The sequence below is a fragment of the Pseudorasbora parva genome, chromosome 7, assembly GCF_024679245.1.
Source record: "Pseudorasbora parva isolate DD20220531a chromosome 7, ASM2467924v1, whole genome shotgun sequence".
NCBI lineage: Eukaryota > Metazoa > Chordata > Actinopteri > Cypriniformes > Gobionidae > Pseudorasbora > Pseudorasbora parva.
The window spans coordinates 37,434,433-37,452,951 of NC_090178.1; the positions used below are offsets into that span (position 1 = coordinate 37,434,433).

The window sequence follows — 18,519 nt, forward strand, 5'->3', positions numbered from 1 at the left end:
ATGTACTATCATGCTTACCTGAAGCTGGAAAATTAAGTATTTTGCTCAGACCTCATGGCTCAGCAGCCTGAATGACATTCACTGGTTTGTTATTTCAAAGTTTTTACATCAAAGGCTTTCTTCACTGCATTAAAAAAATCAAAGGCATTGACTTGTCATGTAGGCCTACTGCATATTTACTAAAGAACATTTGTGCTGTTTCATGCATAGTTGCATACTGAGCTTTTTACACTGTTAAAGACTTGGATTCCCATCCTAAACATAGACAAAGTTTCAAAAACTAATGTTGGACGTTTGATGGAGTATTTCTGTGTTAAAAATACTCCTTCCGGTTTCTCACAAGTTTCGGAGAGTTTTTTTTCCAGTATGGCTCGGCTTGACGTTAATAGAGCGGAAGGTCCTTGTATGGGCCGTACGGGCTCTTCTCCCGGTAGGGTGGGCGCGCGCGTGACTAGAGCGAGTGAGGAAATGCACGCCCATAAACACTCCGCGCCGCGTTCCACTTTATTCCTATGGGTGACATCAAGCGACTTCAACGCTTCAGCACAGCATTCCGGGAAGGCAGCGCTGCATTTGAACCGTTTTGAACGCAGAAATGACGGGAAGCTTCACAACATCGCTTCAGTCGCGTTGCAAAGTGGATCTCCATCGTTCATTGCTGTCACAGGACTTTACCAAATCATACCAAAGAAGTGTGTTTTTGACGGAGCGGTCCCAGCAATAAAGATTTTGTCCTGCTTTTGATGCAGCCGGTGAGTAAAACTGATTCAAATGTCTATGCTGTTGGATATCGTCGCATGAGTAAACGGCACAATCGCGTGCTTCGTCATTCAAATGCGCTAACGGACTCCATTGTTGTTCTGTATAACGTTACAATAGTCTGACATGCTAAATCGTTTTGCCTGCTACTGCTAAGGTTTAGTCGCATACAATAGTCCATAAACTGAATCATGTCCTCATAAACTGCGAGTAAAGACACACAAATGTTGACAGGACTCTAAATACAGTACATACCACAGAGACGGACGTCCTGCTGTTGCTATTTCTCCTGTTCAATTTATTTCAGCCTCCGAATGATTCTGGATCATATATCTATTAGCTGAGATCGATAGCCATGGGTTTGTCCACGCTTAAGGATGTAACCGTTTTGCGCGCTCGTCATTCTTTAGCTCCGCCCACACGATACGCCTCCAGGCGCTCGGTTTTTTCCGGAAAGACTCGGTACAGCCTATATTTCTTTTATAAATATAATAAAACTAAAGACTTTTCGGAGATATGAAGGATGCAATACTACTCTATAGGTACTCAAGATTGACATGAGATTGACTGAAACTGAGTCGTCGCCCCCCCCCCCCCCTTAATATCACTTAGTACTTAAAGGGATAGTTCACCCAAAAATGAAAATGACCCCATGATTTATGGCTCACCCTCAAGCCATCCTAGGTGTATGACTTTCTTCTTTCAGATGAATACAATCAGAGTTATATTAAAAATGCCCAATCTCTTCCAAGCATTATAATGGGAGTAAATGGTGGAGAAAAACAAAACACCAGTCACAAATTAGGAGTCTAAAACAAGAATTTTAAAGAGAAATTGAGGATTTTGATATAAGAAAAGAGGAGTGTCAGTCTTTTAATAATTTTTAATGTTTGTATTTTAATATGTTTGATTCAGTTCCATTGCCATGTCCTTGTTTGTCATTATTTCTAGCTTGTTAATTTAGGTCCCATCCACACAGAGACGTGTTTTATACGTAAAAATGTTGTATCATATCATCATATCGTCCACACTGATCTGCTGTTTAAGAGCCTGAAACTGATATTTTTTTAAATCGGGTCAATGAGTTAATAAAACCAAAACACCCTTAAGCTTTTGTGTGTTTAGCCAATCCATATATTTTGTGAAACGGTGACGTCATCACACCACGTTCTGCATGGTAAAGACTAGAAGGGATACAGCTATGGGAACTGGGCATGCGCATACCAATACTGCGTCATTTATTTACAGTCTTTGCATTATTGTAAGGTTTAGGTTTAAGGTTGGGGCTGGTGTAGGCATTAATAAAACACAATAACAACTGCAATACAATAGCAAACTACAATAACTAGCACATTTATTTATTGTTATTTTAAAGTGAGACTTTGCCTCACTTCCTACCATTACTGTACCTCTTCTAGCCACAACTCTTCTTATCTGTTTTTAGTCTATTTCTGTGGCAGAATTACAGTGCCACATACTAGCTACGTTGTTTTGAGTTGGTTTCATTGGTTTTGTGTGTGCGCAGATATTTCTTGACAAGGAAAAAGATTGGATAAGGAACTCTTTGGCTTTGTGTCTCCCTGCTGTTTAGTTTCTATGGTAACAGATCGATTAGATTAATTTACTAATTCAAGAACATGGCCATTCAGGTGTGTATCATTTCCTTGTTTAGTCTCTCTATATATTCTCTTAGTTGCTCCTCATTCTATGTCGTAGGCCGTCGGCCAGAAGCTAGTTATTTTAGTTTATAAAGTTTTAAATGTGGAACAAAAACCCACTGCTTTTCTTCATATGGCCTTCGTTAAAGGAAAGGTATGTAAGATTGTGGCCAAAACTGGTACTGCAATCACTATCCCCTCTCCCCCTGACTCGAGGTTGCCAGATAGGCTGCAGGATCAGCGGGAACGTTTGTAGCTGCAGCTGTGGTAACTAGAGCAGAGCTGGCAACCCAGATGTCGAAACACTACTGACTTCGTGATTGGTAGATAGGTGGAGGGCGGAGCTTCAGGCCAAAACACAACATGTCAACATTGACATCAGTTGAGGGCTGCAACAACAACTTCTAAATGACAATATCCTGGCCAGACTACTGTGTCAGTGATATAAATATTTGAAATTAACATGATTTCTTAATGTCTAGTGACATATCAGGGCCCTTTTATTATTATTTGAAATACATTTCTTACATACAGTTGATTTAACCCCCAGTATTACTTTTATAATGGATCGATGAGCTTTTTTGGCTTCAAAATCAGGACTGCCATTTAATACCATTATACACCTTGGAAGAGCATTGATATTGCTTTATATCATTCTAATTTTGTTTGTCTGAAAGAAGAAAGTCATATACTGTACACCTAGGATGGCTCGAGGGTGAGTAAAACATGGGATCATTTTCATTTTGGGTGAACTATCCATGTATCATACTGTAACAAGGACACCTTAAAATAAATGTAGCTTAAAACAAAACAAAAATATTACTATATATTACTATAATGGGTGCAAGGGTTTGTTATGTTTGGTGTGTTTGGGGCAAGGTGTCTGGATCCTGACACTTTGATCTAGTCTTGGTTCAGTTTCAGTTTTGAGGTCCTGACATCCATGCTTTCATTCATTCTGTCAGTTTTGCATGTTGTTTGAGCACATGCATAAAAGTTTGTTTGCCATGTGCTCTTCAGTGTTGTCTTATGTGTGTGTCAGCACATGTTTATTCAATTTCTCCCCCTACTTTTCTTCACTACCCTCTTTATTTCCTTCCCTACTTAATCTCATCTTGCAGTCTTATGCTTGTTTGTTGTGGTTATTGTATGCATAGGTGTTTGTCTGTTCATGCGATCCTATTTTCACCAGTGTCCCCCTTGGCCCTGCCTCCATGTACCATGTCCCATTTTGTTGGCCTTTGTCTGCCCTGGACTGTTTTGCTGGGCTGTTTTTGTTTTATTTTTACTATGTCTATATGCCTATATTGTTTACTCTGCGACTGAGTCATGCCCTCTCATTCTCAACTGACAAAGTGATATTTGGTTTGGTTTGGCTATATTCCAAAAACATCAGCAAGAATTAAAATAGATCAGGGCTGCATATCCCAAAAATAACATTTTAGACAATTCTGTTTGTAAATATTTTTATAATTTAATAAAATCTTTCATGTAATTTAATGGGATGCATTGTTTAATGTGTATGTGTAATTAAGCTTGCACTGTAAGTGACAAACAAAACAGGCAGTTTAAATTATTATTCACAATAATGTCTGTGAAAAATTGTAATTCGTATGGTAAAAAAAGAAAGAAAGTTTGAACTGACTGGAGTCAACGTTGAACTGACTTGAGCTGAATAATGATACTTGTCTTTTGTAGAGCCGCTTGTAGCTAAATTGAACTTATGTTATAATTGATGACTTTTGCATAAGTCTTTTTTTTTATTGATTGTTATTTTCCATTTTATTACTGTGAAACTGCTTTGAAACAACCTCTATTATATAAAGCACCGAATTAATAAATGTGACTTGACATTAAAGCTGTTTGCGTGGTGAGAAATGACTATGTGATGTGTTTGGATTGTCAGGAACTGGAGAAGGAGCGGACTGACCTGCTAGAGGATGTGACGGCCAATAAACGTAAAATGAAGGAACTGGAGGATAATCTACTTTTTAGGCTGACCAGCACGCAGGGCTCCTTGGTGGATGACGAGAGCCTCATCATAGTGCTGGGAAACACTAAACGCACGGCAGAGGAGGTCACACAGAAACTCCAGATCGCTGCAGAGACTGAGATCCAGATCAATGCGGCCCGCGAGGAATACAGACCCGGTGGGCACTCAGAGCTTGTCTTTCCTTTGAGTTTTTTTTCCAAAGATGCTTAGAGAAATTTGAATAATCTCTTCCTCTAGATTGTTAGTCTAATAATATGACAATGTAAACAGTAAATTATCAGAATAACCACAATCTGTAAAATTCTCAGAAGTAACTTGAGTGTGATGACATCTAGTATTAAAATAAGGGCTGTGAAGTGATTTTTTTTTTTTAAATCAAAGTAATTAAAGGTGCACTATGCAAATTTTCCGTCCACTAGAGGGTGCCTTTTCAAAACAAAGGCGTAGTTTCAACACCAAGTTGGAGCGCAGTATCTTGGAACATGTGGTCTTCACCTCACAGCCGGTGGAAAATAGGACTCTGGCAGAAATCATGTTGATGTTTACCTGATGATTTGGCTGGGCAGTGAACATGTTCTGATATATGCAAATGTTGGGGACGTACATATTAATGATCCCAGCAATTGCATCACAGTTGCCGTTATGTTGAGATTCACTGCACGAGATTTACATAAGAAGTAGGAGGCAATGGTGTTTGAGACACCATTGGTGTTTCATAGTATGTGATGTACTGAACTCGTATTATTTCACTATGGCAAGGTTAATTCAATGTTTAATTCTAGGGCACCTTTAATCATTATGGTGACTACGATGTAAACATATGTTTTAATGTCAAAATGGATACTGTTGATCGGAAATTGTTATCAAGGTGCATTGAAATTTATCCTTCAGAAATGTGACAGAAAATCAGACACTCTTCCCTAAAAAAACAATATCAAAGGTGTCATGTATAGTTGCAGCTGACACTGCTGTTAATACCAGATGTAAATATTGACCCTTGTGTCATCTTCTCTTCTGAGTGTAGTTGCCACAAGAGGAAGCATCTTGTACTTTCTGATCACGGAGATGAGCATGGTAAACGTGATGTATCAGACTTCCCTGCGCCAGTTCCTGGGCTTGTTCGACTTGTCCTTGGCAAAGTAAACCTCATTTATCATTTCATACCTCATTTAATTTTTTTTTTCAAAGACAAAATGCTTTTTGGTCTTCATCACCCAGCCAACATTTCGTGAAAAGTGTAGTAGGCTTTTCATAATGTAGTAGGCTTAAGGTATCCAAATGTTTTTGTCCATGTGTTACAGGTTGCATCTGAATAGTGAGACTCTACACTGTAAAAAATTTTGTTGGTTTTTGTTGGTTTAACTTAAAAAAGTAAGTAACCTGGTTGCCTTAAAATGTTGTGTTTATTGAACTTAAAAATTTGAGTTGATACAATGAAGGAAATTTGTTCAGTAAATAGAAACTCAAAATATTTTTGTATCTGAACCACATAAAAAATGTGATAAATCTGCGTCTGCGTCATCAGAAATAAAACACACACAATTACCTAATATGCTTACAAAATCTTTTAATAATATTTTAATAAAGGTTGTCGAATCTCCAAAAATGTTCATTGTATTAACTCAAAATTTTAATTTCAATAAACTCAAAATTTTAAGGCAACCAGGTAACTTTTTTTCTAAATAATTGTTTACAGTGTATATGAGATTCATATGGGCTAGTAATATTGGTTGGGTGATGTTAAAATGTAAATTTTCATGATATTGATGTTGTAAAATAATGCCTGTTGATAATAGTGTTGACTTGAGAGTGTAGTGAGTAAGCATAAGTTGCAACCTTGTGTCTTTCTCTTGGGGAACAGGTCTTCAAAGAGTCCAATTACAAGCAAGCGGATCGCCAACATCATCGAGTACATGACCTTCGAGGTGCACAAGTATGCAGCTCGGGGTTTGTATGAAGAACACAAGTTCCTGTTTACGCTGCTGCTCACTCTCAAGATCGATATGCAGAGCAACAGGGTCAAACACGAGGAGTTCCTGACCCTTATTAAAGGTCAGAAAACCAACCTGACTCCCATGAGTCAGTCTCTCTCAATCTCTTATTTTTCTTCTCTGTTTTTCTGTCCTGGTCAAAATCTTTCTCCTCCTTTTTAGTTTCTTTATTTTCTAGGTTCTCCAATGACAGACTAATCAGTTTGTCTACTAACATTCTTGATCAAAGCCTATGTACAAGTCTTTGTGAATTTCTGCTAAATCTTACTTTACATCTTACATATATAACAAGTTCAGACACTTTTTCTTTATTATTATATATCCATTATTAATAGGTACAAAAGGGTTTTAAGGCAGTCTGCTGGACCAGCTGGTTTAGGCAGAACTGAACAGCAGGAACACATCAGAGTCAAGGGGGTCGCACACTGGGCGCAAAGCTCAGTGCTGCGCTGTGCCACATCTTTAAAATTCAAACACATTGTTTTCAATGAGTGTACGCACACCGGTGGCGGCATTCGGCGCCTATCCACGGTGACTCAGGAATTTGTTCAAAATCCTGCCGCGCCACAGAGCGCCATTTCAAGGTTTTATATTAAATTTATATTATATTTCCCTCAAATCTTCAATACTACATACTTATTTTCACCCTGTGCTACAAGATGCACTCATCGTGCAGCTATTCTGTCAAATGTGCGCGTCCGGTGTGCGACCCCCTTCAGGCTTCTACAGCTATTAGTGTGCTATGAATGAAGCACAGAGATGCCTTGTGACATGCTGTGAGGTTGACTGCCAGTATGTATTATGGAAGGCTAATGCAGAACATTGTGTTGCATACATGCATGAATTGAGACATACTGTACATTAACATAGCCACATTCTTTTGAAGGAATTTTCCAGGTTCAATACAATATGACATGCACCGAGTTTCAAAAGTATAGCCACAAGACTCAAACATTACACATTAAAATGAGACTAAGGTGAGAATCACATAATACAAAATTTGATATTTTGTAACTCCTGTACAAAACTTCTGTAACCATGCAAATCTGGCAAATGTGCAGAAATGAAAGACATATAATAAGATGAATAATAGTAAATGGACATGTCTATACACTATTGCCAAAAGTTTTGGGACACCTGCCTTTACATGCACATGAACTTTAAAAACATCCCATTCTTAATCCATAGGGTTTAATATGGAGCTGTCCCACCCTTTGCAGCTATAACAACTTCTGATGCTTTCCACGAGGATTTAGAGTGCGTTTATGTTATTTTTTGACCATTCTTCTAGAAGCGCATTTGCGAGGTCAGATGTTGGACGAGAAGGTCTGGTTCGCAGTATCTGCTCTAATTCATCCCAAAGGTGTTTTATCAGGTTGAGGTCAGGACTCTGTGCAAGACCAGTCAAGTTCCTCCACACCAAACTCTCTCATCCATGCCTTTATGGAGCTTGCTTTGTGCTCTGCTGCACTGTGATGTTGGAACAGGAAGGGTCCATCCAAAATGTTTCCCACCAATGTAGAGCATGAAATTGTCCAAAATGTATGCTGAAGCATTAAGTGTTTACATCACTGCATCCAATGTTTTGCTCTTTGTGATGTAAGGCTTGGATGTAGCTGATCGGCCATGGAAACCCATTCCATGAAGCTCTCTACACTGTTCTTGAGCTAATCTGACTGAAGAAATTTGGCGACTTCTGCGCACTGTGCGCCTCAGCATGTGCTGACCCCAATCTGTGATTTTTACATGGCCTACCACTTTGTGGCATAGTTGCTGTTGTTCCCAATTGCTTCCACTTTGTTATAATACTACTAACAGCTGACTGTGGAATATATAGTAATGAGGAAGTTTCACAAATGGACTTGCATTGATGGCAATCTATCACGGTCCCATGCTTGAATTCACTGAGCTCCTTAGAGCGACCCATTCTTTTTTTTTTTTACAAATTTTTGTAGAAGTAGTCTACATGCCTAGATGCCTGATTGTATACACCTTTGGCCATGGAAGTGACTGGAACACCTGAATTCAATGATTTGGAGGGGTGTCCCATTACTTTTGGCAATATAGTGTATCTGCAAAGTACTTGTTACACTCCACTCCACAGACTCCACTGGAGTTTGCATTAACCAAATTAACCAATTCTTTCTTTCTTTCTTTCTTTCTTTCTTTCTTTCTTTCTTTCTTTCTTTCTTTCTTTCTTTCTTTCTTTCTTTCTTTCTTTCTTTCTTTCTTTCTTTCCAAATATTATATTTAATGGCCCTTTGCAATTTGTGATTTGTACATGTTGTTCATGAGGAGTCCTTGGCAAGTCTGTAGATCGATGAACTACTATGTGATTATCATGCTGGTTCATGTGGTTTTGCTTCGTAAAAGCATCAAATCCGAAATTTAATCACTGAGAGATCAGGTAGCCTTGCGGTCAGAGAAGTGGCCCATTACGCAGAAGGTCGATTTGATTCCCTGTGCTGGCAGTGCACGTCGAGCCAGTTAATACCATTCTGCTTTTTAATGCACTCTTGTGAGAGCCACTTTTTTCTCTCTTTGCTGCTGTAGTTTATCTTGCTTTTTCCCTATAAGACATGAGCTTTTCTCAAGATCATAACAAGATATTTCATTTGCAAAGCAGGAGAGATTCCTTTTTTTGTTTTACCTTAGATAGTATTCCAATGACATAACAAAGGTTTGTATTCATTATAAAAATAGATTCTCAAAACAAGGCAACCCAAAACTCAATAATGGCCAGTATAACAACAACAAAAATAGACAAGAGAACACTTCTTGCTTTAACATCTGTAACATGTTTTAGCACCATTTATCTAAACTTTAATGTAATTTCTCCACATTTATCTGACACAATATATAGGTGCTGGTCATATAATTAGAATATCATCAAAAAGGGAATTTATTTTACTAATTCCATTCAAAAAGTGAAGCTTGTATATTATGTTCATTTATTACACCCAGACTGATATGTCAAATGTATATTTATTTTAATTTTGATGATTATAATGATGACAACTAAGGAAAATCCCAAATTCAGTATCTTAGAAAATTAGAATATCACTTAAGACAAATACAAAGAAAGGATTTTTTGAAATTTTGACCAACTGAAAGGTATGAACATGAAAATTATGAGCATGTACATCACTCAATACTTAGTTGGGGCTCCTTTTGCCTGAATTACTGCAGCAATGCGGCATGGCATGGAGTCGATCAGTCTGTGGCAGTGCTCAGGTGTTATGAGAGCCCAGGTTGCTCTAATAGTGGCCTTCAGCTCTTCTGCATTGTTGGGTCTGGCATAACGCATCTTCCTCTTCACAATAGATTTGTTATGGGGTTAAGGTCAAACGATATTGCTGGTCAATTAAGAACAGGGATACCATGGTCCTTAAACCAGGTGCTGGTTGCTTTGGCACTGTGTGCAGGTGCCAACCCCTGCTGGAAAAATAAATAATTATTAGGAAATATGCATCCATAAAGTTGGTCAGCAGCAGGAAGCATGAAGTGCTCTAAAACTCCCTGGTATACAGCTGCATTGACTTTGGACCTCAGAAAACACAGTGGACCAACACCAGCAGATGACATGGCACCCCAAACCATCACTGACTGTGGAAACTTTACACTGGACCTCAAGCAATGTGGATTGATTTTCTATCCTCTCTTCCTCCTGACTCTGGGACCCTGATTTCCAAAGGAAATGCAAAATTTACTTTCATCAGAGAACATAACTTTGGACCACTCAACAGTACTTTTTGTCTTTAGCCCAGACGAGACACTTCTATACACTGTTTATTGTTCAAGAGTGGATTGGCAGAAGTAATGCGACAGCTGAAACCCATGTCTTGCATACATCTGTGCATAGTGGTTCTGGAAGCACTGACTCCAGCTGCAGTCCACTCTTTGTTAATCCCCCCCACATTTTTGAATGGATTTTGTTTCACAATCCTCTCCAGGGTGTGGTTATCCCTATTGCTTGCACACTTTTTTCTACCATATCTTTTCCTTCCCTTTGCCTCTTTATTAATGTGCTTGGACACAGAGCTCTGTGAACAGCCAGCCTCTTTTGCAATGACATTTTGTGACTTGCCCCCCTTGTGCAAGGTGCCAATGGTCATCAATGGTCATCTTTTGGACAACTGTCAAGTCAGCAGTCTTCCCCATGATTGTGTAGCCTAAAGAACTAGACTGAGATAACATTTAAAGGCCTTTGCAGGTGTTTTGAGTTAAGCTGTGGTTTTTAAGCTGCAGGTGTTCGAGTTTGCAGGTGTTTTGAGTTAATAAGCTGATTAGAGTGTCACCAATATACAGTGAGTACGGAAAGTATTCAGACCCCTTTACATTTTTCTCTCTTTGTTATATTGCAGCCATTTGCTAAAATCATTTAAGTTATTTTTTTCTCATTAATTTACACACAGCACCTCATATTGACAGAAAAAGAAACACTTCTTCACTTCAACACTTCTTCTGATCATCCTTGAGATGGTTCTTCACCTTCATTTGAGTCCAACTGTGTTTGATTATACTGATTGGACTTGATTAGAAAAGCCACACACCTGTCTATATAAGACCTTACAGCTCAGAGTGCATGTCAGAGCAAATAAGAATCATGAGGTCAAAGGATTTGCCTGAAGAGCTCAGAGACAGAATTGTGGCAAGGCACAGATCTGGCCAAGGTTACAAAAACATTTCTGCTGCACTTAAGGTTCCTAAGAGCACAGTGGCCTCCATAAACCTTTAATGTAAGACATTTGGGATGACCGGAACCCTTCCTAGAGCTGGCCGTCTGGGCAAACTGAGCTATAGGGGGAGAAGAGCTTTGGTGAGAGAGGTAAAGAAGAAGCTCCAGAGGTGCAGTCGGGAGATGGGGGAAAGTTGTAGAAAGTCAACCATCACTGCAGCCCTCCACCAGTTGGGGCTATATGGCAGAGTTGACCCAATGGAAGCCTCTCATCAGTGCAAGACAAATGAAGGTCTGCATGGAGTTTGCTAAAAAAAAAAAAAAAAAAAAAAACACCTGAAGGACTCCAAGATGGTGAGAAATAAGATTATCTGGTTCCTAAGATTCTAAGACTCCTAAGAACACAGCTAAAGTAACGAAGAAGTGGCTTCACAACAACTGTGACTGTTCTTGAATGGCCCAGCCAGAGCCTTAAAGGGATAGTTCACCCAAAAATGAAATGTGATGTTTATCTCAGTGCATCCAAAATGTAGGTGTCTTTGTTTCTTCAGTAGAACACAAATAAACATTTTTTTAAATTCCAACCATTGCAGACTTAGTCATAATGCATGTGAATGGGTAACAACTCTATGATAGTAAAAAAAAAACACATTGATCTCTTAAGACACAAACCGATCGGATTTGTGAGAAATCGAACAGTATTTATGTTTTTTTTTAGGGCCGGGACTGGATTAAAAAAATAATCGAATTAATTAGAGGCTTTGTAATTAATTATATCGAAATTAATCGCATTTTAATTGCATATAAATATTTGACCTGAGAACAGAGAGAAGTAATTTTTCACATGGATTTTAGTATACCATTGAATAATGACTGAATACATAAGCTTAATCAACAAATATTGTCTATTTATTTCAGTCCAGCAGACCAGTGCAATGTTTGTCATTAAGTGTAGCAATAGTGTATTTGTGATATTTGAGGCTCGATGTGCTGCAGTGATACGCAAATTCCTTGTTGTATAGCTTGCACACAACCATGCTCTTGTCGACGCTTCCATCCTTTTGTTTAATAAAACAAAATTTCCCATCCACGGGGCCAAGCAAAGCGGTCTCATCAGCTTCTCTGAAAAACGCATTCATTGAAAAACGTTCCGTGATGCAAAAATAAGTGTGGTTAAAATTATGTTATTTATTTTTTGCGTAATTAATCTTAATGAACGCGCTAAAGTCCCGTAATTAATTAATCTTAATTAACGCGTTAAAGTCCCGGCCCTAGTTTTTTAATTTATTTTTTACCTTATATCCAGATGAATCTCATCTATAGTGTTCCCAACCAGAACCCGTTCAATGAGTGTACACACACCGGCGGCAGCATTCAGCGCCTGTCCGCAGCCACTCAGGAAGTTGTTTAAAATCCTGCTGCACCACAAAGCGCTTTCGTGCAGCTAATCTGTCAGTCAATTCAAAATTGAGCTTGCGTGGCTAAGGTGGCGGTGTGAGTGAGATTCTGAGGTGCGCGGGGCTGAGCTTCGCGTGCGTCTTCATCCGCTTTAGGCACAATCGGTTCAGAACGTGCATGTAAACGCACCACTAGTGTTCTTTTCCTCTTTAGTCAGGTATTTTTTTAGGTTTATTTATCAAAATGTTCTTATATATTTGTGTGATGTTCTGTATTTCGATCGCGGCTTTAACATGTTATGAGAAAACGGTTTATGAATGTTTATCCACCACATTACCTTTTAGGCTATTTAAACCTAAATAAGAAAGCCATTGTCAGTTTGTCTGTCAGTTGGCAGGCAGTTTTGGTCGCTTTATTAAAAGTTGTATCTGTGTGCAGTGTGTAAAGGAAAATAAAAATAGTTTTACCCTTCTGCTGACAGTGTCGTGCCCCTCCCAACCCATTCACACACACAGATGATTCGACTATCAATCGACCATAGAGAGATTCGACAATTCTGATTTGATTGTCTAAATCCTTAGTCGAGGACAGCCCTACTCTTTTTATGATGTAACAAGTACATCAGGTGTTATAGAAAGTGTTCCTGGTTCCGGCTGACCTAGTTAATGCAGCCTAACAATCAGTCAATTGATTTGAATAATGATATTTAAAAATGTTCTATGGGTATGCCATAGTAAAGAGATGTGTTTTTAGTCTAGATTTAAACTGACAGAGTGTGTCTGCTTCCCGAACAATGCTAGGAAGACTGTTGCAGAGTTTAGGTGCTAAATAGGAAAAGGATCGACCGCCTGCAGTTGATTTAGATATTCAAGGTATTATCAACTGGCCAGAGTTTTAAGACTGCAGTAGACGTGATGGAGTATAATGTGTTAAGAGCTTGCTTAAGTACTGGGGAGCTAAACCGTTTAGTGCTTTGTAAGTAATAAGCAGGATTTTAAAATGTATGCAATGTTTAATAGGGAGCCAGTGCAGTGTTGACAGAACTGGGCTGATATGTACTTCCTGGTTCTAGTAAGAACTCGAGCTGCTGCGTTTTGGACTAGTTGGAGTTTGTTTATTAAGCGAGCAGGGCAACCACCCAGTAGAGTACAGTAATCTAGCCTTGAGCTCATTAACGCATGTACTAACTGTCCAGCATTTTGCATTGTAAGCATGTACCATAGTTTAGATATATTTTTAAGATGGTAGAATGCAGTTTTACAGATGTTAGAATTTGTGGCTTTCAAATGAAAGATAGGTATCAAAGAGCACACCCAGGTTCCTCACTGACGACGAGGGCTTGACAGAGCAGTCATCAAGTGTTAGACAATATTCTAGGTTACTACTTGTGGAGCTTTTCTGTCCAATAATTAAAAATTCTGTTTTATCTGAATTAAGTTGCAGGGAATTACTATTCATCCAATTTTTTACATCAGCTATGCATTCCATTAATCTTGTGAATTGGTAAGTTTCGTCAGGGCGTGAAGAAATATAGAGCTGAGTATCATCAGCATAACAATGAAAACTAACGCCATGCTTCCTAATGATATCTCCCAGTGGTAGCATAAGGGTGAAAAGCAACACTGATCCTTGCGGTACTCCATACTGAACTTCTGATCGGTGTGACATCAATTAATATTTTTATAACACATTTTTTAATAAGTGGTTTAATTATAGCCAACTTAAAAGTTTTCGGTACATATCCTAATGTCAAGGATGAATGAATAATATTAAGCAGAGGATCTATGACCTCTGGAAACAACTCTTTTAGCCTAGTCTTTAATAGGGTGAAGCATACATGTTGTTGATTTTGATGATTTAACAAGTTTAGCCAATTCTTCTCCTCCTATAGCAGCCTTAGCTAAATTAAATTAAATTAAATTAATTATACATGATACTAGGTAATGATCTGAGATATCATCGCTCTACTGCAGAATTTCAATGGAATCAACGTTTATTCCATGTGACATTATTAGATCTAAAGTAGCCTGACTATTTCCTTACATTTATCACATGTGAAGCCCTGTTCGCCAACAGAGATAGATTTGTTAAACATGTAGAATGTACTGCAAGTGACAATGACAGGAGAAGAAGACATGGCTTACCGTTTTTGTTGATGAATCCAAAACTTACCACAGTTTTTTGATAGGGTCTATTTAATAATCTAACTCACCCCAGTTGTCTAATGAATTCACAAACCAGGAGACCCAGGTGCCGGGATGGAAAGCTACCAGGCTGGTGAAAAACTGACACGTAGCAGTGATTTAGATTAAAAGCTAGCGATGTCAAATTTAACTCGATAGGCTATATTTAACAATATATGGTGATGAGTAAGTTATATTTAGCAGTGTAGATAACAAAGAAAATATATCAAATAGAAATTCAAACACAGCTATTTTAAGCTACAAATGCTGAGGCAGGCAGCAAGCAGCAGCCAGACAGGAGCAATCAATCAGGAACAATCAATCAGCCAGTCATCTGGTAATCTGTTTACAGTATTACATGGCCATGTTAATGTAAATGCTTTGTGATGCCATCTGTCTCCCTTCTTCTGATGCATTTCCGATCATTCTGATGTTACATCATCATTTTACTATTTACTCACCCTTTTTACTATTTACCTTTTTACCATTTTACTATTTACTCAAAAATTACAAATATTTTTGTCTACCTCATGTACTATAAATTATATTTATTTATACACAGAATTTTACACAATCTACTGCCAGGACAGTCGTCATATATTGCCAAAAGTCTTTGGACACCCATCCAAATCAATGAATTCAGGTGTTCCAATCACTTCCATGGCCACAGGTGTATAAAACCAAGCACCTAGGCATGCAGACTACTTCTAAAAGCGTCTGTGAAAGAATGGGAGATCAGTAAATTCAAACCTGACCTCAACCCGATAGAACACCTTTGGGATGAATTAGAGAGGAGACATCGAGCCAGGCCTTCTCATCCAACATAAGTGTCTGACCTCACAAATGCGCTTCTAGAAGAATGGTCAAAAATCCCTATGAACACATTAAAAAACCTTGTGGAAAGTCTTCCCAGAAGTGCTGAAGTTGTTATATCTGCAAATGGTGGGGCAGCTCCATATTAAACTCTACCACATTAAGAATGGGATGACATTAAAGTAGATATTTAATGTCTAATGTTTAATATTAGTAATTACATCATATGCATTGTTTATTGTTAGTTCATATTAACATGTACAACCTTTCTGTTTCATCTACTACTTTAAAAAATAATAGTAATGAGTAGTATACAGCTTAATCTGAGCAGTAGTTAAGCTAGTATTCTCTTCTAAACATGCTCATCAACATGCAATATAAGATCTTCAGAAAAATGAAAGCTAATAAGACAAAAACATTACTAAGAAATTATCAAATCTCCTTCACTCTGGAGCAAAATGTAGGATTCTTTTTGCGTAATAAGAACAAGGCAGCACTTCATGTGGTCTTTTTTCTTGATGTCATACAGGAGGTGCTTCCCTGGACCTGAAGGCCTGTCCACCCAAAGCTGCAAAGTGGATCCTGGACATAACATGGCTCAACCTTGTGGAGCTGAGCAAACTGTGGCAGTTCTCTGACATTCTAGATCAGGTGTGTGGTCAGATACTTATACACACATGGTCTCTTAAAGGATCAGACACATCCAGTCATGGAACACACACACACACACACACACACACACACACACACACACACACACACACACACACACACACACACAATCTGTCGCTTTGAGCTCCCCTTCCTCATTAAATCCTTCTCACTGCTCCCTCTTTGCAGTAAACATGTCAATATTTGATTCATCTAGTCTACACACACACAGGCACACATACATTCACGACCACTCACACTGATGGATGATTGGCAGGCCATGACTGCCTAGGGGAACCTCATGCTCAATGCAGTGTGAAATGAGCTCACTTTGGAAAACTCTAAATCAATTACATGTGGCTGAAAGAAACCAGATTAAAGGCCCTTTGTTTAATTAACCATTTCACAGAACACTACAACTACAGAAATACTGATAATCCACACACAAGATTTCATTATAGAATGTTATTACACATCAGAAAACCACAGTTTCCCAGTGTCACCATCCACCATTGTCTTTGAGACAAATTTACTAAACAAGAAAAAAATAATAAAAAAATTGCACATTAGAACACAATCCCAAAAAAGCACTAATGGGAGTGAAAAGTTCTGCATAGTGCAAAATGAACAGGTACTCAGCCTGATTATTTATATAATGACCAATGCAATCTACCAAGACCAATGCAAAGCGACTGGTTTAAGACCAGTGTTTTTTTCCGGGGGTAAATAATGGTACAAATACCAGTATATTAACTAGCATAAATCCAGTTGCTTGATTAATTAAAATTTTGCGTCTGAAAGGGAAACTCCTATGCACATACACAAGAGGAGAACTGGCACCCCGACTGAGCCTAGTTTCTCCCAAAGTTTTTTTCTCCATTCTGGCCCTGAAGTAGTTTTGGTTCCTTGCTACCGTTTGCCTTTGGCTTTTGGCTTGCTTAGTTGGGGACACCTACATTTCAACTATATTACCAATCTGCCTGCATTAACACTATATGATAATTGAAATGAGCTGGATAACATCGCCGTTTTCTCCAGAGCTACTGTACAGCCGAATCAAATTCTGTTGCATTATCTTCCTGTTAACACTGTAAAGCTGCTTTGAAACAATTGGACTTGTAAAAAGGGTTATATAAATAAGGGTGATTTGATTTGACAGCTGTAGAAAATAACTGCCCACGCCTTTCAGCACAAACTTTTCACTGCATGTGAAAAATTCTGACAGTAGTTTCTTAACGGCAAAAGAGGCTTTTGCGCTGTTTTGATACGACCAAACATTTAGATGTTTTTTATTTGACGAATAACTTAATTCCAAACAACTTAATTTGAGATGCTATATAATATATATTAAATGTGAAAAAAAATATTGTGATTACTATCTCATGCTCTTGTTGTTTCAAACCTTTATGACTTTCTTTCTTCTGTGGAACACAAGAGAAGATATTTTTAGAAATGGCTTAGTGTCTTTTTTTGTTTTGTTTTTTTGTTACCATCATTCTTTTATATTTTTTTGCATTCACAGAAGAAAATAATTCAGATTATACACAAAAAATCATAAGCTAATTTATAATTAAATGTTCAACTATTCATTTACATATAATACTGTATATGGATCATTACATAATATAAATTCATAACATATTTATTTGGTTCTTTTTATCTAAACTTTTTGTCCATTATTTGGTTCTTTTATAACTACAAATAATCATACTGCTGTTTAAAATATTTTTAGATTGACTGTAGCCCCCGTAGAGCATCTACCAAAATGATTTAATGTCAACTGTCCAAATAAATACCAGATTCACTTACTTTTGTGTACATATATTAACAGATTGGGCGTCATGAGAAACAGTGGAAAAGCTGGTTTGATCGAGAGGCACCAGAGGAAGAACCAATCCCAAATTCATATGACCAGGCTCTGGACTGTTTCAGACGACTTCTCCTTATTCGATCCTGGTGTCCAGATAGAACCATTGCTCAGGTATGAATGAATTCATTTTGAAGCCATTGTATCCAGTCAAGCCATTTGTTTGTTTTGTTTTTGTTTTTTGAAAATCCTCACATTGCATATTTTATCTCAAAACCAAAACAAATTATTTTTGCATCCAGAAATTGTAGTCTATTTTGTGGCTTTTGTAAATGTCATAATAATTAATGCACTCATTACTATCTTAGTCTCATTACAGTCACAAAATACATTCTTCGCTCATCACAATCTCATTACTGTTACAAAAGAGTAATTGCAGAACAGAAGAATTTTGATTACAGCATGTCTATTTGCTATAAATAACTGGCCCCCTGACTGAGTCTGGTTTTCTCTACTACAGTCAGTCAGAGGATGGAGTATTGGTTCCTTTGGTTTGCTCAGTTGGGGCTTAAAATATTTGTATTTTAT

General features: G+C 38.0%; 1 protein-coding gene across 2 annotated transcripts in view; it reads left to right on the plus strand.

Annotated features, from left to right (window-relative positions):
• The window catches only part of dnah5 (dynein, axonemal, heavy chain 5), a 192,315-nt gene that overhangs the window by 142,980 nt on the left and 30,816 nt on the right, over window positions 1-18,519 (plus strand). For both annotated transcript variants that reach the window (XM_067449223.1, XM_067449224.1), the window contains 5 exons: window positions 4,324-4,567; window positions 5,435-5,549; window positions 6,272-6,462; window positions 16,003-16,124; window positions 17,956-18,105. In XM_067449223.1, the coding sequence (XP_067305324.1) occupies window positions 4,324-4,567; window positions 5,435-5,549; window positions 6,272-6,462; window positions 16,003-16,124; window positions 17,956-18,105 (822 nt within the window). The remainder of the gene's footprint in view (window positions 1-4,323; window positions 4,568-5,434; window positions 5,550-6,271; window positions 6,463-16,002; window positions 16,125-17,955; window positions 18,106-18,519) is intronic.